This window comes from Zootermopsis nevadensis, unplaced genomic scaffold (genome assembly GCF_977971745.1).
Source record: "Zootermopsis nevadensis isolate Lab colony 2312 unplaced genomic scaffold, Znev_1.0 Znev_ptg000025l, whole genome shotgun sequence".
NCBI classification, from domain to species: domain Eukaryota; kingdom Metazoa; phylum Arthropoda; class Insecta; order Blattodea; family Termopsidae; genus Zootermopsis; species Zootermopsis nevadensis.
The window spans coordinates 1,875,624-1,902,927 of record NW_028259157.1 but is presented as its reverse complement, the minus strand read 5'-3'; the positions used below and the strand labels follow the sequence as shown (position 1 = coordinate 1,902,927).

General features: G+C 37.1%; 1 protein-coding gene and 1 non-coding gene across 3 annotated transcripts in view; both read left to right on the top strand.

The window, feature by feature from the left end:
* The window catches only part of LOC110830228 (uncharacterized), a 279,207-nt gene that overhangs the window by 211,238 nt on the left and 40,665 nt on the right, over positions 1-27,304 (top strand). For both annotated transcript variants that reach the window (XM_087355979.1, XM_087355980.1), the window contains one exon: positions 12,856-12,985. In XM_087355979.1, the coding sequence (XP_087212105.1) occupies positions 12,856-12,985 (130 nt within the window). The remainder of the gene's footprint in view (positions 1-12,855; positions 12,986-27,304) is intronic.
* On the top strand, positions 10,047-10,117 carry TRNAG-GCC (transfer RNA glycine (anticodon GCC)). The gene has a single exon. It is a non-coding gene; the product is annotated as a tRNA-Gly (tRNA).

The window sequence follows — 27,304 nt, the reverse complement described above, 5'->3', positions numbered from 1 at the left end:
ACATAACTCCATAAAAGTACTTGAACGATCTCATTCTGAAGCTTTTTTGTCTTGTTTCTTATTGTAGATTAAATCAAAGGCGTATTTCAGAGGGAACTAAGTGTTTTATCATTATATAACACGGACCGAAATTGACAAAGGTTTCAATTTCATCCTTCAGTAAACCCAGACCCTATCTTGTTCATGGAATAAAATTCAATTCCATCGTCTTGATGGATAGGAACTATAGTTGGCCAAAATGCCAAAGAGACATGTCCTCTACAAACTGCGACCTGCAGGCCTCAGTTATTTTCTGTATTCTCTTTTAGTCCTATTAAACCTTGAGTCGTGAAAATTACTTGCATTTGCAAATTGCTTTTGGAATTACGTTTCATTCTGTACGAAATATGAAAAACTAAAAATACCTCTCAAGGCGCCATGCCCTTGTGTCTCTCGGTACGTTTTAATTCCAAAACCACTTTATAGATGAAATGAAATATGGTATGGGTAGTCTGCACTCCGACTGCTTGTTAAGAAAATTTAGTTTTGATTGAGATTGGTGAGTAGATTCTCATAAACTAGTGATGTTTATTGTTTGAAATATGCGGCACATCGTGTGACATGGCATAATATAATTTTGACATATAAATTTACGTATAATGTTTGACATAATTTGTATATATTATATTTTTAATCATGAACGTATTAGGTAAATGGATTTTTTTTAGTCACATGTTTATTCAGTCAGGGATTAGTGGCAGTCTCTTGAGATAAAGTTAATGAAACTTCTATAAAATAGAAGAATTTCGTACTGTTTTAGTGATGATTAGCTTGTTAAGAATAGGTCATAGTTACTTTATAACCAGAAATGTATAGTCCTATTATTAATAAACTTTCATTTAAATGCCTTGTTTAATAGAAATTATCCCTTCTCATAGAACTAATAGTTTCCAAGAAGTAATTTTAAGTACGCATTTCCCATGGAACTCAATATAATGTGTGCATTAAACACGTAAGAGCTAATAAAAATATTTATTTGTAATACTTCGCCTAAATAGCAGTCATTATATAGAATGCGTAAGTACAGTAGGAAATGTCTGAATTTTACGCCCGTTTTCGGGTACAATAAATGTCAAACCTAGTTCACAATGAGCCGACAATAGCAGCAAAGTTATTCCGAAATTCTGATTGTCACGAACAACAGTTTGTCAGAAGATTTCCGTCTTCTGGGTTGTTGCGCTGTGTAGTCTGGTCGATGTTAACCAACGTTTCAGAGGTCATACTATACAGCGCAACAACCCAGAAGACGGAAATCTTCATACTCACCGCTGTGAAAACCTCAAATCTTACAACAGTGTGTCAGTTGCCACGGTCTTAATAAGCTGACATCCTTTAAAATTATTATGGCACGCGCACGTAATATATTTTCTAACTTCCTGACCGAAATTATTCTTCTGTAACGAAAAGATACAACAGCTCGGGGTTCTGTCCCTTGTGGCTGGCGACCAACTAAAGGACAGAATTTTGTATCGCCGTCAGCCTGACGCGCGTTTAAGTTCACTCAATGGACACCGTGAACGAAGTACGAAAAGCCTGTTCCCGGGTCAAGATTTCGTACCGAATGTCTGACAGATTCAATATTCAATAAAGGGGAATTGCCATACGGTTGACTGGGACGGATATCCGAGGATTGACACACAAAAAGAAAAGAATAAGGGAACTATAATTTAACACTTTCGCTTTCGATATTCAAAGTAATTTTGGGGGGTTATGTTGATACTCGGAAATTTTCTCGTCAGGTTCACTTCCAGACCGGATTTGAACTTAGTTGTTTACGTGTATGAAGAGGTCGTAGCACCAATATGTGAATAAGTGCAGGGAAAAATAAAATAGTCAAAAGGAGTGGAGAAAAGCTACGTATTATACGAACAGAGGTAGAAGAGATATCGCTCGTACGTTGTTTCCTAAAATTGTTTGGCTATTTTGGATTGATTCTCGCAACCTACTCACATTGCATTGCAATAGGTATAATGTTTTATATTAAAATTATGACGTGTGTCAACATCCACACATGTCTAAGTGCGAGTAAATTATTCAGTCCAGGTGAGGACAGCTTATTTACCGCATTATATTGAAGCCAGTTGCAGTAGTGAAAGGACGTGTTTTCATCACCAAAATCAGTAACTTCATTCCGAGTTAGACAGCTAATGAACTGGATCAATAAACTGTCATTATTGTTTACATCAAAAACAGTTTGCATTTCGACGTAGGTCTACTTACTTTCACACATGCATGCGAATAACCTTCACACATCACTGGTTTTTAATCAGTGTGCCGCTAGCTTTTTTCAAGTGCTCCAGGAAGTTTTGGATAGAATAATAAATATATAAATTTAAATATGCAAATTGAGAAATCAGAGAATTGTTAATATCGCGTTATTATAAGTAAATGAGTATTCTTAATTTATTAGTTAAACTTCATCTTTCTGTTTAACAGTAATATTATATTTTTTACAATAAATGAAATTACTTAAAAATAAGTTTACTCTTATCTCTATTCTGAGTATAGTGTGCTATAAAACTGAGTATCTCAAGTGTGCCGAGAACCTCTGACGTTCATATACATAAAATCGCATCTACTTCGTATTCTGACCCCAATATTCTTTAGATGTATTGAAGTAATTACATGTATCTTTCTTAGTAACACATATCCTTACTAAACTCTTAATTAATACTGTTATTTTATTAAATCCTATACACGGATCATGTCCCGCGCCGTAGCCGCGCGGTCTGGGACATCATGCTTCGGACCGGTGATACGGTGAATGGTTCGAGTCTCGGGGAAAGAAATGTTCTCATGAGCTTTCGACCAGTGTATGGGACCGGTGCCAACCCAGCATCGTGAGGAAATTGGGGAGCTACAATGAGTAGCGTAATCCTGTCAGGAAAGCTAGCAATGGCTGGAGGTTCGTCGTGCTGACCACACGTCATCCTATATCGTGTTGGATGATCGTTCACCTCTGCTTAGGCATGTGAACGTGAGGCCAGCAGCCATTTAGTCGGCTTTGGCTCACTGGAGCTGTTACGCCACGGATTATTATTATTATACACGCGTCATTAATAACCTTTGTAAATAATTTAAATTGTAACAGGGAACTATTAATGTGTTTAGTAACAGAAAACTCAGTTCGATTCTGAGGGTTTTTGGCGATGGTGTAATACAATCTGGTCTGCTGGATTCTTCGACATTGCCTATTGTCTAATTTTATAAAATACTCAACGTTTCGAGGACTGGATGTCCCCGTCTTTAAGTGTAATAAAGGAAGAATCTACCCTGTGGGTTCCGTTTGAATGAGCTAATTCTAATTACTGGACAAGCTAGGTCACAACAACTACATGTGTTTAAGTACCTGAGATCAGGTTTTGTGAACGGCAGATAATAATGATATTAAAAATAAAAATTATAAGAAGGCATATGAAAGTCAAGACTAAGACAAATATGAATGCAGAATTAAAAAAAAACAGCAAACCATTTCCGAAAACCACCCAATACAGGAAGCCCCGTGCAGGAGAAATACGAAATACTACGTCCTCTCCACTACACCTCAAGAAGAGCACGGAACTAATTCTTGAAATGTTGTATTTTATAATGTCAGACCTTGGACAAGGTTCACAAACCCATCAGTCCACGTAAAATTCAGTGCACTGCAATAAACTTATATTGGGTTATTCTTGTGATGCTTATCATTAAATTTACATTTTAAAAATGAAATAGATAGTACGCATCTTTATTATTTACTATCTTGGCTAAAAATGGTGGCAAGACTTGTAAATATCAACTACATCGCTTTATGCAGCTCGCTTCATAATGTTGTACCCCGGCTGCTACCAAACAGACAGGATGGAATGTAACGAGGAAAGCTGAAGAATTTATATTGCAAGCAAACAAGCTAAATTAATACTGACAGCCTCATTGGCCGTGCTGTCTTAATTTGTCTGAACAAAAGGATTAAGCTCAGGGTAATACATTCTTTCGCCCTTTATTTGTCATGTTCCGTAGAGGACTCGCCCCTCATGCAGACAGTACTTTTTTCTTTATGGAATCTTTATGAAATCTTTGTGGTTACAGGAAAATTTGAATCTGGTTTAGGTTCAAAAAGGAGACATTAACATAGTAAACTTTTAATAAAATCTTCTCGGGCAATCAGCCGCGTTAACTGGTTACCGTAGTAAACCGACGTTTCGGGAACAAACTCTGTCCCCAGGCGACTTCCGAGGATCCAGTCACATCAGAACCCTGAAGATGGGGACAGAGTTTGTTCCCGAAACGTCGGTTTACTACGGTAACCAGTTAACGCGGCTGATTTCCCGAGAATATTTTATTGATTGTACTCGCCGCGAAAGTCTCAAATCCTATAGAACACTTTGTCTATAAATTAGTGGACGAATTAAAGGATGTGTAATTATTTATTTATAACACGTACGAAAAACTTAAGTACTAAAAAAGCTTTAACGTATTTTACATGTGGCCACAGAAGTTCATGAGTTTTTCGTAAAATTTATTTTGCGTTTTGAAAAATACATTTAATTAATGCGCGCTAATTCTCTCTCTCTCTGGTTGGTTGTTCCACTAACTGTTATTTCAGTCGTATTTATCTCTCTGAAACTGCGATCTGATCCTCCAGCAATACAACGTGTAAATATTAATTACAGGGGATACTAGTGCAGTGTATCAGACACATATCGATATGTAGGCCTAACTGCGAAATACAGATTATATGCGTTAGTAAGCTCGTATACCTGCCTCTCTTTTAACTACGTAAAAAACTGCCGATGTTACATGCATAAACTTGTAAGTGGATTTTCAAATAAGAGTAAAGAACTTGTGCCTTTCAATAAATTGCATTTAAGAACTAAATAACTAATATTTATAATTTTATAATTTCATATTCTGTTTATTAAACCCCAGAATCTCGAGCTTTGTCACAAAATAATATTTTAAACGGCTTTGCCTACGCATTAGTAATTTAAGAGTTTTGAAAACAACTTACATTTTACTAAAGGTCAGAATAGCCAATTACAATTTGTAAAATATTGTAAATGCGTCATATTGTGATTCATAAGTATTAAAATATATTAAAAATTTGCCGTCAATCACAATTATAAATTGTTAAAAGATTAAAACATCATTTAACGTTTCCCATCGAGTACTCGATTACATAGGAACTTACACGACTAGTTTCGGCTATAATTTAGCCATCAACGGGTGTTACGTAGTATAAACCTATCACTAATTATACTACGTAACACCCGTTGATGGCTAAATTATAGCCGAAACTAGTCGTGTAAGTTCCTATGTAATCGAGTACTCGATGGGAAAAGTTAAATGATGTTTTAATCTTTTAACAATATTATAATTGTGATTGACGGCAAATTTTTAATATATTTTAATACAATTTGTAGTTTCGATCGGTTTGAATGAAGTTTCTCAGGATTTGGTTCAATCTCGAATTTCGGCGGTGACAGTGTTGAACCATCTGATTTTGTTACCAGATGAATGACGTGGGCAGCTAGCTGTGTATCTGTGCTCCAATATAATCTACGATCCGCAGACATGTTCTGCTATTAAATTGTGTAGAATCAGGCAGATACATTTTTATTTTGTGATATTGTAAAAAATAATATGCAAATTATATTGTAGACATACAAAATTTGATACGAGGTAGGAATCTACAACATCTGCAAAAAATAATAACGTATATTAGAAAATTAAAAGAAAATGGAAGTGAAGACGCTAAAATATTAGGTCTAATGTGTATAATACTTAGGAGTTACAAAGTAGTTTAAATCCAGAGTTAAGTAAAGACAGTGACCAAGTGGACAAAAAGAGATAAGAAGCTTGCTTAAAGGTAAAATTTAGGATAGAAATGTAAAATACAGACACCTAATCGAAGGTTGGAGTTTTACGTTAATGTTAAATTTAAATAAATTGATAATAGGATAAATTCTAGGGATATTGAATAAGTACCTGTTTAGTGAAATAAAAGAAATTATGGATTATGTACGAAAGGATATAATACAGAAGTTGGGGAAAATAATAATAAAGTTATTCAAATTCCTCCGTTACTTGAATATGACACAATAAATAAACATATATAGTTATATCACAGCATGTCTATCGTATTATATCGTGTAGGATAGGAACAGTTAAGTAAATGTAATCTTATTAAAGTACGATGGCCCAAAGTCTGTCTAAACACGGCATAGCCTCACAGAAGTCGTGGATGGTACGTAACCAAATTACTGCTTAGCTTCTGATATAGAAATGCATCATTCCCGAAACAGCTGTTTGTCCAAATATTTAGACAATACTGCACTTGCCTGTAGGCAAGCAAAGGGATCATCTTAGCAGGGTAAAACTGCAATCTCTATAAAACAAATAAATTTTAACCATTATATAATAAATTTGTCACTTTGACTCAGATATATGGAAAATTATGCAGCTAAATTACAGGTGAACCAGAGCAATTTTAATATTTATATCTTTATTAACCGCAAATGGCATGTGGTCAGAGCAGGGTTCGATCCGAAGGCCTAGAAGTGGCCACAATATTTTAACATAATGGTACGCAGAATTCTGATTTACTCGACCACACTTCAAACCAGAGATATGATGTCATGGAGCTTTTAAGTGGAAACCAAAATACTCGTAATAAATACTTTGGCGTAATTTTACACCACAAAACAACTGCATCCATTATATATACTTGAATTCTTTACGAGTTTCAAATCGATATGGCCTTGTAATCCTGGGGTCTCGGGTTCGATTCCCGGCGGTGCCCGAATTTATAACTTGTGTTGGGCAAGGCCGTGGTCTAGGCAACACGGAGTTTTCCTCCGTGGCATCCCAACAATTACTCCATTCACACACAGAAGAAGGCAATGGCAAAACACTTCTGGATCATCTGCCAAGAACGTAAATGAACAGGTCCCAGTCGGAGAAAAGGATGGAAGGATCCTGTTCATATGGACCTGTCGTCAGACAGAACACTAAATAAAAATAAAATAATATATATATATATATATATATATAAAACAAACAAGCGCGCACTCACGCACCACGCACACACACACCTGTACTTATTGTTTTTAGACCAAGAAGATTTAACTTTGTTCTTACCTTAACCATTTAGTTATAATTATTCTTGGTATCGACATAAACGCTCCGGCATAATTTTATTTACTTTGCACGTGGAACAGGATAGATAGAAATAATGAATGGGTTAGTGTGTGGATTATATACGGAATAATTAATGAATAAATAAATATATTGGTATGAGTAGACACTTGGTGTTTAATGAAAAATTCCATACAAAGCCACTATAATCTTTAATACACAAATATTTACCGTTTAACATCTTAAACATTACAGATGGTTCTCGGTTCTTATAAATCTTTATACCTATAATTGAAATAAGAGAGAAAATGTGTACTCCAACCCAGTCTCTGCTACTTTGCATAACACATTGGCCCTTAATTTAATTTAATTCGAATACACATGGGACTGCAGATTACTGTTGCAAACACAAACTAACTGTGACCACAAAACAAAAACATATTACTTAGTCAGATTTCAGGTCCTCACGGCTGAGAGTATGAAGATGGCTATCTTCTGGGCTGTTGCGCCGCGTCGTCTGGTAGAGGTTTACCGACGTTTCAGGGGTTCTTCTTGTCTCCGTCATCAGGGCCATAGCTGTAACGTCGTAACAACCCAGAAGACAGCCATTGTTTTTACTCGCGCGCTTTGGGAACCTGAAATATCATTTAGTTTTTTCTTGATTTTAAAACACCGCTCCAGCAAAATACTGTAACCACAAACTGAACTGAACACTTAAGTGTGTTCAACAAAAACTGCTGCATTGTATTAGTCACGTGATGGAACATACATCACCTCACAAGTGTAATCAGTTCTTGTACAAAACCATTAGGCATGCTATTTAATTGTCTAACCACGCCTGTTTCACAACTTCGTTCATGAGAACAGGGTGAACAATGTGAAGAGGAGGTTAAATTTAATGTACTGCAAGACCGTACTTTAAGAAAATATTTTAATATTATGCTCCGAGAAAATATGAATGTGAGTTGTAAATTAGAAAAGAAATTGGATCAATCGTGGCCAATGCTGTGTGATCTAATGGTAACACTCCTAATGTGTTATATGAATATTATAAAAGTAATCAGAACTTTCGACACCTTTTGTATGGCTATTCTTATATTTTAAATGAACATCAAAAAATTTTACTCGTCCTATTCCAATTCCGTACAAACGCTGAAAGGCTTTAACTGACGAATTTTGTTAATGAATATCGTTCACAAATTCCTCGCGGTTACTGAAGTTCCAGTGAAACTTGAAATACAAAAAAAGTAAATAAAAAGCGAATCCAATTGTACGAGGCTTGACAAGCGTCCGTATTCTAACAGAAACGAGGCGACTAGCCGAAGCATGCCAACCGGCGTTCTGTCAACTCCACTCTAATAAGAGTTGGTATGAGGTTTGAAGTTAGTAGGCTTAACTCTTCTCATCACTAGATTAATTATCCCCTAACTGACACCGCTCCTGTACTCACGTGTGTTCCCCCCTCACTTCTGCCACATGCACCCTCGCCCTCAACCCCAAAACACCATTACAGGGGTCTTATTTGAAAGCGTGCTGTGGTGTGGCCAGAACCGGACACCAGCATTCGTATTTGGGTCCATTGCTATTCCATCCCTATGCTACCTCCCCATCTCTCCATTCCGTGCTTGACGTATTGTAGAATTCATTCAGATCGACAGATTTTTAATTAGTCCATGCCATTGGAGTCTCTACTCTTTCATTACATACCCAAACCACTATTTGTAACTTAACGCACGCGGGGGTTTTCCTGTGAACCTAAAGCGAGAGTCTCGTAGAGCATATCACAACCATTCAGCTAAAAATTTACGTTAATATTCGGGTAAAAACTTCGTTTGAATCGATCATCGATGTAGTAGATGTGTTTCGGTTCCAGAAACCAAGGAGGGGACAGCGATTTCTATGAATTACATGTTTATTAAGCTTCAAAATAATTTGTTTGGCGCAATAACATTGGGCCTGCTTTTCAAACAGCGATTTCTCTTTGGAACGCGGTAAATAGCTGGGCGCTATTTGATAATCTCGTACTAACGCTCAGTGCAGCCCATCTTGGAACAGAACCGACCTATGGTCACGTGTTAGCTGGGCCGTCGTCACGTGTTTTGGTTGTGACTATTTTATTGGCTGTTATGTTCTGTCGTGTCGCTGAAATTTAACATCATAAACCGTTTCATTGGAGAGGAGGACAATTTATCTTATCAATAAGCACTCTAACCAGATTATTTCATTTCTGTTTAGTGCTGAATTTGATTTCATAAAAATTCTTTGGATACCTTTTACATAATCAGTGTTAAAAAAAGAATATTTTATAGTGAAGAATTTGACAGTTTATTTGCGCATTATTCTGAACAGATCTTGCTTACATCTTGTCTCTGCTCGAATTCAATGCAAAATTTAAGAATCATCTAACGTTTCTGTGAACACGGCGTTTCAATACACGGAAATTGTGAAACACATTTATAAGAAATATATAAGAAACCAAAACTTGTGTTCCTAGTATAGTTTATTTATGTAGGTATCGATCGTAAAACACTAATATATTCTATTTCTGAGTTTGGAAAGCGTTAAGATTATTTTTGACAGATTCCGCTATACAAATTGTTATAATTAGTTTACATCGTGGCTCATGTCATGTGGGAGTTCATAGGACCAGAAAGGGTCAAGGATTCCATTGGTACTTTAGAAAGTTAAATGGGTTTATATTAGTTGAGGAAACACTGCTTAACACTATTCCTGTAGCGGACAGTGTCCGGGAGCTTTGGAACGAATTAATGCACTTTCCCTCCAGAATACAAACAAACTATAGCTAACCTATTCTTCATTTTTGTCGGCTGTTCCACATGACTTCTTCAAGAATTCTCTCTTCAACATTACACTCAACCTTACTTTCACAAGCATCGGTGGTTCAGTGGTAGAATGCTCGCCTGCCACGCGGGCGGCCCGGGTTCGATTCCCGGCCGATGCAAGTAATTTTGCACGATGTTATAAAAATAGTGCTGATTTATCTTTATGGTCCCTTCATAACTAAATTAGGGATTTGTCTCTAAATATTTATCCAGATTCAAATATATATATAATTCTTTTCGTATTTTGTGGTTCCATTGATTTAGGTGTTTAATTAACTCTTGTGAGTGGACTTTTTTTACCTGGTTTGTTTCCTTGGTTTCTATTTTCTCACCTAAAATTATGTACACATTTCTCTTTTCTCAATTATTGTTATTTTCTGCGCAGATCATAAAATATCAAAGAGAGCTGTGCGTTTGACAAAACTTCCGTATCGATATTCATTCAAAGATACATAAGTATTAAACCTCATCTTCTTATCTTGATCGCCATTTTACTGTCTGTCGACAGAGTACAAATTATAAGGCTCCTCATTTAACAGATTTCTCCAGCCTTCTTAGCTCAAAATATTCTCATTATTACCTTCTTTACAAATGCCATAAATCTGTGTCCTTCCCGCACGATAACACACACAGAAGAGGTTCAATTATAGTTTTGAATGTTTTAATTGATGTTTTTCAAAGATTCTGAAAGAGGTGAATTTATTTCAGGAGTTTATAATATTTAAACCACGTCTGGTGACGAATTTCATAACTTGCGCCTGTTAATTAGAGTTTACGCTTCGAAACATCAAGTAAACTTCATTTCATGGTGTAAATAAACAGGTGAATTCGTTTTGAGTGTAGCAGGGGCCTAACGCACGTTTGAAACTGTTAGATTTGATCTGTTGTGCACTTAATACTAAATTTATTAAATATGAATCAAAATTGTCATGTTTACCACTTGGTGTCTTTAATTAAATAGCCTCTTTGTTACTCCACATACTACATCAACCTATATAATGGAACAAATCCCCTACTTGATTTTATTGTGACTGAAATGAAGTTTTTTCAGTTATTTGGTAAACGTAATTATTTTATATACTAGCATGCGTCGTAGCTTGATAATATTTTTTAAATCCTACTCATAGCCATGTGTTTAGTTGATTACCATGGTGCGAAATGTTTTATATATGCACCAGTGCTTTTGTCGGCTGTGCTGTGTGCAGTTGTGCAGCCGAGTGGTTATGTGAATTCATTCTCTGCTGTTTTAACCCCGAAATTCCACCAAAGTTTCGATGTAATTATAAGATCATTAAAAATTAATAATATTCAACATTACCTGTTTTGCTGAAATTCAGATTGCTTTATCTTAAAATGTATTAACATTATTCTGTCTCTACTGAAGGTTATTATAATATTAGCCATTCAAATCCCACTGCTAACTATGTCCCACATGATTCAACAATCAGGAACATTTTGTTTTGTATTTATGTGTTTCGTATGATTCTCACAATAAACTCTTATCATTTCCTTAAACAGCGTTAAAGATTCGATTTTGATATACCATTAAGTAGAATGCATAGTGTATATACAGATATATAATTTATTCCAGTTATGTCACTAGTTCTGAGTGTGGAACGTTATAGGTTATAGTAATTGCAGATAAATGAAGAAGGAAGTCAATACGCATATGCTATTAAAATTTGGACTGTTAATCGTTTCATCGGAAGTTATTATTAATAAATTCCTGGAATTTGCTCATCCGTCGTGTCATCATTTGTAAACGTACAAACTGGACCTGTTCTTTAGGTAACCAGCTAAAACGTCGTTTCCTTTTCAGAATACCAGACGATAAAAAAGTATAACTACAGTTAGCTTAATTAAAATATACCATCGTCAGAAGTCTCTGGGATTGACTTTTGTAGTCAAGTTTCCTCCTAAACACGCCTGTTTGTTGCTGTGTGTTTTATGTCTTTCATCATCGCGTAGAGACTTGACAATTAACCTCTGGACGTGGTATTGTTTCTCATAGCGTATAACAAAGGAAAATGAAATAGTCGAAATTAAAATTTCCCCATCCTCCTCCACCCTGTTTTACTCTAGTTTGTTTAAACTTTATAAACAGAGAGCATAAGAGCGTAGTTATATCACGATATTTAGTGGCAAAATTACCACCAGACCTTGTTGGATACTGTAAACAAGTAGTTAAAATGTGGCCAAAAATATTTGGATCTACAAATTTAGCATTTACGATATGTGTGCCATAAGAAAACACGAGATATTTCTGAATCGGGGCTATAGCCAGTTCTTCCATGACGTAATACGCACACGTGTTTATCGCGAGGGTGAAATAGGTTTAAAATGCCGTTATTGACGTTTGTCTCGTTATATATAAGACATATCGCTTAGAAGCACTGATCCTACTAGTCTGAATGTATAGTCGGCGCAGTAGTTTTTGGCCGGTGGAATTTTCAAGGGGAAGGCTAAGAGCGAGTCACTGACTGCACCTAGGAGCTTATCGGACTGAACGCCCAAACAAAAGAAATGCGCTGACCGTGCCACCTCAGGTACATAGAGTAGGCCCGTCCGCCAGCTTCTCCACCGGCCAAAAACTACTGTGCGGACTATAACTGGGGTTTGAAAATATCCATAAAAGTTAAGTCTGTGCTAATTTTATTTTGAATATAAATAGTCTTTGTCAAGAAATGTGTAAGATTTTGGGGCAGAAAGTACACCTCTGAAACGTTAGTAAACTTCTACGGCGCGACATCCCAGAACACAGTCATCTTTATATCGCTAATTGTTATAATTTATTCGCGATTCACTGTTATTTGTGTCGTGATCATTTACAACACTACAGGCCTTTCGGATGTTGCAGGTGGATAATGTGCAGCATCCATCCTGGCAGGCCCAGCTCAGGGGTCGCAAGAAATGGACCTTGCAGCCGCCACCCGAGTGCTACTACCAGTGCAACCATGTGGAGGTTATCGTCGAGCCCGGAGAGATCAGTGAGTTTTATAGGACGCAATGTCTTTTTAAACATTAAGTTTAGTACGAAATTGGAAGTTAGTGCTACAGACGAGGACGTTGAAAATTTAGCAAATATTTTGATGCTAGTTCGTAAACGTGTATGCCCCCTTGGCTTTGAAAAAAAAAATCCGAAGGTAAGTCTATAGAGTTTCTTCAAAGTATTCCAGAAAAGAAACAGATAATCTTTACCCAGATATAATGCTTGATACTGAATTGAATTGTGGTTGTATGTGGTGTAATCCATAGTATCCATGAAGATGAAGGAACGAACTTAAGTAAAACAAATAATTATAACCCACACATCAAATACACATATAACGATTGCATTTCACACATTTTCCTATAGAGGACTCTGGGGTATACATAGTTAGGCTGTCTGGAAGAACAGAAAAGAATGCAGAGGTTAACGATGTAGTTATAAGGAATTGATAAAACCATAAAAACACGAACATTTTTACTTTTATTTATTGGTTACTGTACTGTAGACCTTAGTTCTAAAGTCATAGTTTATTGGATATCGGGTAGTTCTGCTGCTACGTTTGTGAAGTGCCGGGTTCAAATACCGTTCTGTCTGTCTCGACTGAAGTTCTTCGTTTTTCTGAGACTCCCCAGGTAAATGCCGGAATATTACTTAAAAATTTTACCAGAAACACTTCCTTCCATTTCATTATTAATGAATCATTCAGTCATTGACGCCATATAATCTGAGATATTTAAATCGCCATTAAATAAATCAAGAAAATTAAATAGTGGGGCAGAACTCGTATGCGCTCATCGCCTGATCGAAATGGTAACGCGTAACGCAAGGTCAGTGGTTGCCTAGTATAACTGTAGCAGCCGCTTTGGACTTAGCAACACTTCCCTCGCTTTATTCGCTTACAGAAGTGGACCTTTCTCCATGAGTGTTTGAGATCTACTAACCTGTTATAGTCAGCTGGGAATCCATTCAAGTACTGTGGCGCTGTTCCTACTGCTTGCGGCGAATATCTCAATCTCCTATGAGAACTGCAGTTTTGAACAGTGGAACGCTGACTAATGGTACCGCAGTGACATAAAACCCAGTAACTATGGAACGTTCAGTGGTGTATCTTCCTAATTTCAAAACAAGTCCTGAGGGAAAATATTGCATATGTGTTATCATCGAATCAAAATCATTGACAATGAGAAGGAAATACATTTACCAAAAGTATGAAGTGGATTCGTTTTTTAGGCAGTAAGCTCCTCTGAAACCATAATCAATATCTATTATCCATTGATCGGAGTTCTTAACGTTGACGCTAATGACATTTCTTGACATAACGTTACTTAATTAACCGTTGGAGTAGGAGATTCGCCACTGAAACATTCCCTGATTTAAGAAAGTATCTCTCTTTAAAAATTACTACGTTTTGGATAAATTCTAATAATATCCTGAATGAACACTTTTTCTTCAAAGAGATTGTTTTATGTTTTCTGTATAGCGAGTTCTTTCTGTATACATGTTTCATAAAGGAATGTTCTCATTTAGTGACACTGTCAGTACTAGGCGAAGAATTTCGAATTTTGAATTTCTTTCCATTCCAAGACAATTCTACTTTGGTAAAGCTGAAGGGGTTCTTGAGACTTATCATATCAGCGTGATATATGAATGTGAAGTGAACTGCCAGTTTTACCCTCTGACCGCCTTAACACTTGGAGACTGAATAGAACTGGAATGCGTGACACTTCTAAGTGTTGCGCCTGCCACGTGTGAAACCCCTGGATTTCGAGACTGTCACTTCTCTGACTGAGCTATCCTGACTCATGTTCCATTTCGTTGTGCCTTGTATCTCTCTCACTGCTGCCACACGTATTGAAAATGTCCTGGCTTCTTCGTGGAGTTGCATTCACGTAATACGTTATTTGAAATAAGGTCAGGGTCGAGTCGGAGGTGAATATTACGTTCCTGCCGTTGATTGGCCTGTCACAAAACGGAAAACATCCAGCACTGTGTGGAGCAGGTACATAAGATGGGATGATCTCCTAATGAACGTTTTGTATGCATTGCATGAGCATGACCTACTTTGTTCCGCACTCTTCTCCGACTGCAATCCGAGATGAAAGAGCGTGTGTCACAGAAAGATAAACTCTCCGCAGATATTAGACTAAAATGACAGATTCTCTTGGAGGTAGAGTTTCTACATGTGGTGGTTAAGAACGTGTTGGAATTTACAACGAAATCCTTTCAGTTACAAAATCTAAAAAGTGTAAACCGATCTGATGGAAGGTTCAAACATAAATGTAATTCTGTTGCGAGCATAAGCGTCATATGGTCGTTGTTTGTCATATTTAAGCATCGTTTATTAATATTTAATTCGGTCATCGTAATTATTAACTTACGAAGATGTAGAATTTCCTCTTAAACGAAGCTCGTCTATTGAAAATCGTTGATGGGACTCCTTCCAAATCCCTGCTAATTTGGGTAGCATTATTTCCCGTTCTTCTGTTTTCCTTGAGGTGAGCCTAATTCTGTGACCAAGCAGCTGATCGATATTTTTGTGATGTCTGCATTATTTGAGGTTAAATGCTTCATTTGTAAGTTATTTAACAGTGATGTATGTAAGGTCACTTGTGAACGATGGGTCATAAATTGGCCATGGTCTATTTTGAAGTACCATTTCAGAATTCGTCTTGAAGAACTGAAAAAATAAATCAAAATAAGGCAGACCGTGGTTCGAACAGACGCTTTCCAAATAGAAGTCGGATAAATTACGGCACAGCTGACAAAAGAACTAGCAAGACGCGGGGAAAGTGGAAAATCAAGCTTCAAGGAGAGTAAACTGTTGGAGAGAGAAAGTGGTTGGAGGAAGAAGAACCAAGGATGGAGAAGAAAGGATGGCGATAATCATGAAGATGGCAATGACGAGGAAGAAGGAAATTTGAAGAAGTGGTCGAGGATGTAGGAAAAGAAAAATGAAACAAGAGAGATACCTAAACGAAGCGATAGAATGGGGAAGGAATATTAAGAGAGGACAACATGAACATAGTAGAATGATTAGGAATTAAATTCTAAGACAAGATGTTAGACGGTGGCGGGACGATATATAAAAGAATAAGGCAACAGACAAAAGTGTAACCGGACTGGAATAAGAAGGACGAAGTGGAAAAGATGGGGAAGATAGAAATACTAGAAGGATGAAGTCGTCCAGTGGATCTAGTGTCAGGAGGCCGGGATTCAAAGGAAAATAACTTGAAGGAAATGATGAAAGTATTAGTAGAAGAAGAGGTGGAAGGGATTAAGAGAAAAGAGAACCGACTTTGGCCCATATGAAAAGGAGGAGATGAGCGGCGACGATGTAAAATGGAAACGAACGGCTGTTATGAGTACATTGAGCAGAAGTAATATAAAGAGGGCTAACACTGAAATGTGGGCCTAACTAAAAAAGTTATTAGGAACTTGATGTGTAAATTTTCCCCAAATTAAGTTCTGGTATGCTAGCTCGTTGTTAAATATTATTATTTGAGAAGTAGTTTTGTTTCTTCTCAGCTACGTTTGTTTCTTTTACAAATTAATGATCAGCTGCACTGGTTGTCTCTTCAATATTAATCAGCAACTATGTTGTTTCTTCCTTAAATATCCAAGCTCTGTTCTTTGTTCCCTTTGGTGTATTAACGACGAGCTGTGTTTTCTCCCTTAAATATTTAGGAACAGATGCGTGGTTTCACCCTTCGTATTTATAGAGTGCGTGGGCTATTAATACCCCATGCTCAGTAGAACAATTCATGGTCTGGAGCCCAAACAGAAGAAAACTTCACCTATTCATTTATTCATGCACATCAACTCTGCACATCCTTCACATAAAAATACAGTGATTTATAGCGATATGATGTGAATTGCATTTTAACTACGTCTACTTTTACACGTACAGGGATGATAATAATTCTTTGGATTAATGTTCACGGAGCAACCATATTTATTGCTGGGTATAAATATATTTTTAATCACCTTGATTAGAACTGCCAGAGAGGTTCAAAGTTAAACGTTCCCAGAACTTCCTTCACACAAGACTTTGAATAGAATTGAGATATTGGCATTTGTAACATTGGCATTCTTGTAAGACTTGAGGTTCTCACAGCGGTGAGTATGAAGATTTTCGTCTTCTGGGTTGTTGCGCTGTGTAGTCTGGTAGATGTTAACCAACGTTTCAGAGGTCATACTGCCTCCGTCATCAGGGCGATGAGTCTGTCTTCTGGGTTGTTGCGCTGTGTAGTCTGGTCGATGTTTACCAACGTTTCAGAGGTCATACTGCCTCCGTCATCAGGGATGAAACGTTGGTAAACATCGACCAGACTACATAGCGCAACAACCCAGAAGACTAAAATCTTCATTGACATTCTTCGCCACTATTTGGACATAAAGGGTCTACAACGTTCTTTAGTATTAATAACTAAAATTACTTAGTTTTAGCGTTTAACTCACACGTCTGCCACAACAAACAACAGCTGATTACTAACTTGATGTTTAACGACAAATGGCAAAGCTGATTATTGATGTTTATCAAAGAAACAACTCCTGTTCATATTTAAAGAAAACGTGACAGAATTATCATTAATAACTTAATTAAGAAGGAAGTCCACGGCCCATAATTAGCATTTTAACGAATAATGACAGAGCTCATACGATTAAGAGTGAAAAGGCATTCGTGGTTGTTAATATTTGAGGAATAAATAAAGTGTTTAATCACTAATAATTAAGTGAGAAACATCGCGGGTGGTAATTAGTGTTCAAAATGAAACGATGTGACTAATCTCTGTTTGCAGGGGAAAAACAAAGCAGTTTAGTTACATTTATGTTGGCAACGACGAAGTTGGTCATGTTATGCTGAAGGAAAACATTTGATACAGCATATTCAAATTTGAAATATCCGTTGTGCAGGCGTCACCCTGTGTATCGGCTTGCAATTAGTCTCGCTTATATCCTTCTTCGCCAGCTGTTTCCCATCCTACGAATCTGCCAGAGAGCGTAATGTGAGGTTGGGTTTTGCAAAGGGTGGAGTCGGACGGTAGGGGTGATACGGGGCTATAATGGGTCTCGGGGGGTTGTTAACTACAAGTACACAGCTTCAGCATGAGGTCGGGTCTATTTGTACGTTGTACCGGCACACAGCAGGAATTGTACTAAATCTCTTCGCCCTGTCTTTCGAGTAAAGTTATTGAATTTATAATTTTAAGGGAAATATTACTTTTAATACTCATGTTTCTTGATTAGTACTGGTCTCTTATGTTTAAATGATAATTATAAAATAAAATACTATTTTTTATATGAGTTCGTTTGCAAAAACCAGTTACTGTAAGACAACACACTCTTTAACGCCTGATTTATTCGATGTTCTGTCTCTTCGATATATGCACTGTTATTTTACTTTTAATGAGAGCTAAATATTTTTATGTATTGCTATTTTCTCAACGTACCATAAAGATATTTTTTGAAACGCATTCATCAGTATATAAAGCCTCTTGAATAGCTCCATTGTAAAGAAGATTCGAGTCTCGATATTTGTTTACTGCGGGGAAATTTGAAAACCTCGGCATTTTCAGCGGAAGGAGGAATCTGAAACGATGTTTGAATTTTGTAGAAACTTGGTGCCCATGGGACTACCACGTACGATCCTATCGGTCCGATCCCTGTGACTCACGTAGCACGCGTACTTATTTGATTTCCACAGACAGGCTGAGTAAACATGGGTCGCTACACTTCACGCACGGGCATATATCGGGTGTCCCATGAGCGTCAATATTTCACATTTCTTGAAAGCTGGTAAAATATACAAAAAAAAAGATTGGAAATATTTACTGTGAAGATATTCCTACAAGGCAATTTGCACGCTGCAATTAAATACAAAATAAGTTTTGGGCTTGCTTTGGACGTATGAAAAAATCATACGACAAGCCCATAACGCTGTCTTCTTCGTAAACTACAAGCATGTAAAAGGCTTATAAACGACTGTACAAGCTGTAATCTAAAACTCGGAAATCATATTCAGGTTTATTTGTAGTAATTTTAATTATATAATAATTACTAATATTGTAAAGAACTAATATTCCACCCTCTGTTGATAACGTAACTGCGTGGGGCAGTTATTTACTTAAAACTGCACTCCTAATTCGTATTTGAAATAGATGATAACTAAAATGAGTAATAAACTAGTCTTTGCTTAATTTTATACGTGAAAGTAAACAAGTCTTTGGACTCCAAGTAAGAAGAAAATGAGAAAAGTTAGACTTCTTACCACCATTCGACAAGGAACACAGGTTGTTTTGATTCTGGAATTAGACTTCTTGTCCGGTCACGAAGCATGTAGGCCCGTCATTGAGGAAAATCGAATACTTTGGATAATTTTATCTTGTCCTACAAATACTTGCATGATGAGATGATACTCATGAGACATGTGGATCGCCTCTAAGCCACGGCAGTAAATGAAGTTTTGGAAAAAAAACAGGAAATAATAGAGCGAAGTAACTAAATTTATACAGGATGATTCAAAAGTCTCTATGCGCTGTAACAATATTGATATATTTCTCTTGGTGAAATTAAGGTTACAACACGGCACCACTGGCTAAAAAGACGCCGGTGTTAGACACACACATGTAACAGGACATATGTGTGCACAGAAACTTTTAAATCACTTACCTCATACAACAATTGCTGTTCTTGCAGCTGCAAGGGAACAACTGGATCACTCTGTATAATGTGTGTTACATAGAACGCACTGACATCTGTATGTGTATTTTTACACTATTTGTCTGCAGTTCGTAGTCCTTGTCAACAGATAGCACAAGTTCTAGCCGAACACATTTAGGTTTGCAATTTGGAATGCTTGTATTTTTCACTTAAGGGTTTTCAATTGTTTCATATAGCTCGTAACTGACAAAACTGGCAGGAAATGGTTTGCAGAAATATATGCGCCTTTCTGAACAGCAAACAATCTTAGTTATGACCGTTAACTTTTTAATTTTTTTATAAATTCATCGTGTCTCTAACAATTCTTAGGCTACATCAACAATTTTAGCCGTGTACTTAATTCAAGAAGTCAACCACTTGAATAAAAATACAGTACTCTTTGACAATAAAACGAAACCTAAAAAACAGAAAAACCATGGAATAAACTATATGACTTCAACTATTATCTACAATTGAAACTTGAGATAAATGTTTTCAACATGGCGTGGCCGCGATTGTTACGAGCCGCTCGTAAAGGTCGCTGACTTGCCAAGTAATTTGCCCACATCTATATTTGAATATTCATGTAGGCTCTCTAGTAATGTGGCCCCTGTTTTGGTCAAAGGTTTGTAAATTAATTGCATCTTGTCTGTTGTGTTTCTATAACATTTAAAATGTCTTCTTCTTACATTTTCGATTCAAATCATTTAGAACAATTTTTTAAACACCAGTTCTTAACAGTTGTTCATAAACTGCATCTAAGTCGTTATTAAAAGATCGATTAGCAGAACGCCTGCTTCATATTCCAGATACCATATATTCTGACTCGACCTTATTTGCCACGGCATTTAACTCCAGGAAAGTAACTTAAATTAGTAGGCCTGTTTCTCAACGTAATTTCAAGTCAGTAAGTAATAGCATTCTCTCTTTGTTCTACGGAACGTAACCAGCCAACACAGGGCCATTAAACTAACCAAGAAACATAATCTATGATTATTAACAAGCGTAACTTGTTTGTTATAGTCCTTTATTTTCTTGGGTTAGGCTTTGCATCTAAATTTATTTCGCTATTGTTCTTGCTTCTCAGGTTCGCGTTCACTCCTTAAAAATATTTTTAGCTCCCAGATTCCTTCTTGTTCTTCTTCTTCACCGCCCTCCGCTTTCAGTTTGATCCCTCTGTCCGTGATTCCCATTCTCTGTATGCTACAATTTATTCTTTTCACGTCCTGTTTCGCACTCAGCACCCTATCTGTGTAACAACTCTGTCCTTCCTGGAAGGCTTTGTGCGCTGTATTGTTGACATAAGCTTCAATAACAGCAGCTCCTGAGCGTAGATCCTCTCGACGCCTTTCTCTCTCTCCTTCCGCGTGTACTGCCGATACAAAGAATATTCCGATCCGCGGTGTAAAATGCTGAGGTTTCCTTATTACCAATTTACTGAATTTCTTAGTAAATACATTTATCTTATTCTCGCCTCCATTTATAATTTTTTGATTTCGTGATCGTTAGCATTATGAATGTGGCTGGCTTCTGGGTTATATCAGACTACACGGCGCTACAAACCACAAAGGTGTAACTTTATTCTCGCTGCCGTGAGAACCTCAAATCCAACTTAGTTAGCATCAATCCTCTTAAAAGTAGTAAAATAACTGGGTAGAAATAACAGTAACAATAAATTCTGAAAAAAACATATTTTATTCTTCAATTTATAACACTGAAACTTATTAAATAATAATACTACATGTGATTTTCTATTAATACAGAAAATAATCCATCGCTGTAATATGAGATAAAGATTACACTTGTTAAATTCGTAAGCCTCGCGTGTAAGTGTGATATATTGCACTCACTGATGAAGTTAAACGCAACTGTCACATCTCGGCTCCCGGCTGGAGTTACGTGACTCACCGCCAAGCGCTACAAGGTTTTATCGATACAAGACAATTATCGCTTCATAAAATAATGAAATGAACTTACCTGTGTCTCATAGCAGTTGCTGTCGGTAGTTGGGAAGTGATATTTGCGTTCAGCTTATCAGTGAACGCACTGCATAACGTTTTGCTAGCTAACACTGGAATCAATATACTGATGACTGAATAACACTTTGTTTTTTTTTATTTTGTGGTATTAGGGGAGACCTGCGTCTGATGCATAATGCTAGCAGTGTCACAGAAAGACCACTTACTGAATATATGTTTTGTAGATCGAGAATTTATGCTGTTACAGTGAAAGAATAAATCATTTCTGTTGACAACAAAATGCTGAACAACGCAATTAACTGTTTAAATTAGTTAAGGTGGAACTGACGTGTTGAGACTAGTAATTAACACAAATCAAGCAGATGTAATTGTTTCTCATGTCACATATCATGATAACTAATGCACTTCATAAAAATTAATAAATTCGTAAATTTATGACCGTGTACTCGTTGTGCTAATTGAACAGACACTAAATTATAAATCAAAGTAATAGCATATTTCATTTCTCAGAAGAGTTTAGCTTTTATATTTTGTATAAAAACACTTTCGTGTGATTATTCCGTGACATCGTGTGCTTCAGAAAGTCATGTCTGATAACCACACTCCATGAAGATGCGAATCTTTTGCTTTGTTATAAATTGGCACAAATATAGTATTCGAGGACGAGGTTATTGCGCTTACGACTTGGAAGTAGTCATTTTAGCAAGGCGGTAACAAAATATGGCACTGGGTTACTCCATATGTACGCGACAAGGAAGGTAAAATACTATACAAAATGTAATTATCAGACGGAGCTCGGACCGGAAAAATGTTGATGTTTTACGCGAATAACACCAGAAACAGCTGATCATTTGCTGGAATTTGCATGGGTTTGAATCACGATAAAAGTATTAATTATACAGTAGGAAAAGCCTTGTCTTTTACAGCGCTATTCATGAAACATAATTCTAGCTATTCTCTAGCATGCATTCTATGAAAGTCTATACTAAAAAGTTAAATTTAACAACACATTGATTTTGGTAAAAATCGGAGAACAAAAACGGTAATTTTTTTGTGAAGCAGAACAGTAGTGTCTGCGCGCCAAAGTTACAAACTCTGTATCTCCAGACTAGATCTGTTTCTGTGGTCGCTGGTTAATGAATAAATGTTAAATTCTAACGAACGCATCATAACTGTTACGTTGAGCATGCATTTCCTGAATTATGTAATGTATTTATTGATAGATTGTTTATAATTGAGTAATTTTGCTTTCTAAACAAATACATTTTCAAAAATATTTTTTAAATGTTTACGATCTTGATAAATGGAACTACGTATTTATCTTTTCATTATTAATGGGCTGTATTTTCTACACGACAGTCAGCTCTGGTCTGACAAGAGCCTGAAATACAGAATGAGATGTCCTTCGCCCAGTTGATATTGAAAGTGAGAATTAAACAGAGAAATGGGAAGAAGTTTCTGAATGTTTTAAATGTATGTGAACTTTCCCTAATTGCATATTCTGATTAATCATTTATTAAGCTTCTTCTGGTGAAATTCTTAAAAGATAGACGTGAAGTCGCCACAAAAAGAATGTAAAAGATGGAAATTTGGGTAGGTGACCAGATTTTGGAAGACTCAGATAGAAAGACGGACAGATGCATAGGGTAATCTATGCTTACGATAAAACGTAAAGAACATCTGAAAGGCAAGGGAAAAAAGAACGCGTTTGGCAAGTGAATCAGAAACTGATATCGACAGGGGTTGCAAGAACTTTACGGGTAAAGCTTGTCTCTGGGAAAGAAGTCTGCAGAGAAAAATTAGTTCTAGGGTTCAGACAACTGAGAGAGTTGACTGAGTATGTTGATATGACTTATTCAAAGAGTTCACGGATCGGTTCTCGACTGAGGTGTAGCTTAGTCTAGTGGTTCTGAACTACAGTTCTCTAAACACTTTAATGAAATGTGTCACCAGAACTGAAACGCATAACGACGGATTCTTTGTGTTAGCGTATTGTGTTACGCATATTCCTGACTATTTGAAACGCTTGTAGTTGGTCACCTGGTAAGAAATTCCTCGCCTCTTATTCTACTCGAGAATTAAATATCCTGCGCGCAAGAATTGCTACTGGAAAATATCCTGAGCCAAATGAATTAAATTAATATTCTCACACTCTATTTTTTGAGATCTTTAAAGTACAGAGGTAACTTTATATACCACATGTTTGTCGCATTATTAGGGTGATCGCCCGCCTCTGAAACGTCAGTCAGCTGCTGCCAGAGCACACGTCGAAAGTTTCCAGAAGACAGTAATCGTGGAACTGGTTTAGAATGTTACTTCCCTTGAATTTTATTCTAAAATTCTTCATATACAAAAATTGTAAGATGAAAGCCGTACGTCGTAATGAAATCTGCATTTTATATTAGCCTTTATGTCATGTGCATGTACTTTGCTTTCGACCTTTTGAGAAAATGTATAAAATACTATTAGAATTTAATTTTTTGCCTATGTTTAAATGTACCTATTCAAAACAAAATTGAACTCTCTGTACAGAATTTAATTCAGGCTCCAATAGGCCTGTCAGTTGTAATAGAAATGTTTCCAGTAGTTTCGAAGTTGAAACATACAGACGGACGGACTGATAAGATCTCCCGTTGTTCATTAATATGCGATACTTTGTTCAGGTCAATAGGTATGGTTCATCCTTGAACAGAGAACTACGCCGAGGTTGTAAGGTGTGTAGAGGAAGTTAATCTCCGAGCCTTCTTGAATTCAACGCTAATGACAGTAAAGATCAGCTGTAATTTGAGCCACTTTATACCCTGATATGCTTTGAATAGATGGGCGGGTCTCAGAGCCGGTCTGGTCATAATGGCGATGATTTATGTCCCTGATGCTGCCCCCAATCGAACCCCGGTCTTCCAACTCGAATGCAGTCACATAAATGGGACATTTCCTCGAGAAGATTATTCTTTTTACACTTGGGTTAGAAATTATTTGGGTGGATGGCTTTATGTCCTTTCTTGATTTAAAATGAAGATACTTTTCCTTTTAAAACATCCGACAACATTGTGCATTATGTATTTAAATTGGGTTTTGGTTGGAAAAGAAAATCCATACAGATTTCCTTGTCATACTTTATGGAATATTCGTCGTACATAAACAAACTTAGTTCTGTCTTATATTTCGTAACGGCTTTAGTACATTCAATAAAGAAAGCGGCTGGCTTTGAAAGATAGGCCGTGTTAGACACAAAAGTCAGAGTTTACAAATGGCGACTGAAGCAACTTTCAGATTTCTACGTTCACACAATTAAGAATGGAGATGTTATTGTTATGCATAACGTTCGTGACTTGACGACTGATATTCCGATTTCACTACATTATAAGCAAATTTTACGAGGGTCGCTCATTAAGTAATGCCCCACATTTTTTTTCTCAGCCAATAATGAAGATAGAAAAGTGTACTTTTACATGCTTGAGATTTGATGTTTCCCGCGTTCGTGTACGGAGTTTCAAATGATTCAAACCGATAGCGGAGCTGTAGTGAACTGTTAAAATGGCGTCTGTGAACGACTCTCGTTACAAGCAACGAGCTGTAATTGAATTCTTTTTTGCTGAAAAAGAAACTGTGGTGAACATTCATAAACGTTTGTGTGCTGTGTATGGAAGCTGTGCAGTCGATAGGAGCACCGTTGGTCGCTGGGCTAAGAGAGTTAAAGCTTCAGGAAGTGAAGAAACCGAGCTCCGTGATCTGCCGCGCTCTGGGCGTCCTGCCACAGCCACCACTCCAGACATGTTGAACCGCGCGGATGCCATTATTCGTGAGGATCGGCGCATCACAACTCGACAATTGGCCCAACAGCTTTCAGTCAGCAATGGAAGTGTGATTGCAATTATCCAGGCTCTCGCATATTCGAAGGTGTGCGCAAGATGGGTTCCACGAAGTCTCACAGCAGACCACAGGATTCAAAGGAAAACGATTTCTTCTGAATTGTTGGAGCGTTTTGATGCTGAGGGAGAGATCTTTCAGTCCCGGATCATTACAGGTGAAGAAACCTGGATACACCACTTTGAGCCGGAGACAAAAAGGCAGTCGATGGAGTGGCATCATCCTCTATCACCGAGAAAGAAGAAATTCAAGACAACTCCCTCCGCCGGAAAAGTCATGATGACTGTCTTTTGGGACAGTGATGGGGTCATTCTTGTGGATGTGATGCCAAGAGGTGTGACCATCAATTCAGACGCGTACATTATGACCCTGGAAACCCTCAAGAAGCGTTTCCGACGAGTTCGGCCTCACAAGCATCCAGCAGAAATTTTGCTCCTGCATGACAATGCACGCCCTTACACAAGTCCGAGAACCCGGGAAGAAATCACCAAATTTGGTTGAACGGTGCTGCCCCATCCACCCTCCGACTCCATCTCTTTGGGCCACTTAAAGGTGCTATCCGCGGAACAAGGTTTGAAGATGACGAGAGCGTTATTCAAGCAGTGAGGACATGGCTACGTGCACAGGACAAGAGCTGGTACCGGCAAGGCATGCATGCACTTGTTCTACGCTGGCGTAAAACCGTACAAGTTGATGGGGACTATGTGGAAAAATAGTATGTGTAAAGGAAACATTAATTTATATTGTCACTAAATTTGAGCCATCTTGAATAAATATGTTCTGAGGAAAAAAATGTGGGGCATTACTTAATGAGCGACCCTCGTATGTAATAAAATTTATATACGCGTGATAAATGTTCAACATAAATTCGAATACACTGAACATTCGCCCTATGAACGACATTGTGCACACATTAGCTAAAGATTCGGTTAAAGGCCTATAGGCCTAATCACAAACATTGTCAATCACAACATTTACAAATCTAATTTATGAGTCGTAAAAATAATTATATTATAATCGAAACATGATTTTTAACTTGTTTCATTTTACTCAGTAAAATTGCACAGTTAATAGCATACAGATTATGCATTAAAAGACAAATTAAGTAATCCAGGTTAATAAATGGAGCAGTTAGCTTTCAGGATACCTTTTAAGTAGAATTTTCGAGGATTTTTTTTGGGGGGAAGGGGAACTGGTTAAGCCGCTCACGCGCGTGTGTGTGAAACATTTCTCATGTCAAGATGAGAAGAGAAGTTGATATTTATAGCCGCTTTTGTCTTACGTCTGAGTCGATTTATGAAGTAAGCTATAAAGGTTTGAACGTCACACTATAGTTTTATATATATATATATATATATAAACGGTAATTTTTCTACGCGAGTTCATGGACGTATCTATAATAATTCGTCCTACTATAGAGAAATTTATTTTAATAATGTTTAAATGTCGTAACGTTGTGATATATTAGTTATTATTATTGCCGATTCTTCAAAAGATCTGCTTTTCCATAGGGTACAATAACATATTTTTGTGATTTTTATCAATGACGTTCAGGATGTAGGGTCATAGAAACAAACGGAAATCGTAAAGTTGGTTGCAGAGGTGATATTATTCAGTGATAGTCTCTCGTGTTGCTGTTGAACCATCATTGGTATAATTTGTTGGCCATGTATTCCCGCACGTAAAAATATTCTACTGGTGTACTGTTCAGTTGGGCCCCCCCCTTTCCCCCCCCCCCCCCCGTTTATTGAAATTCTCAGACTGTCTGC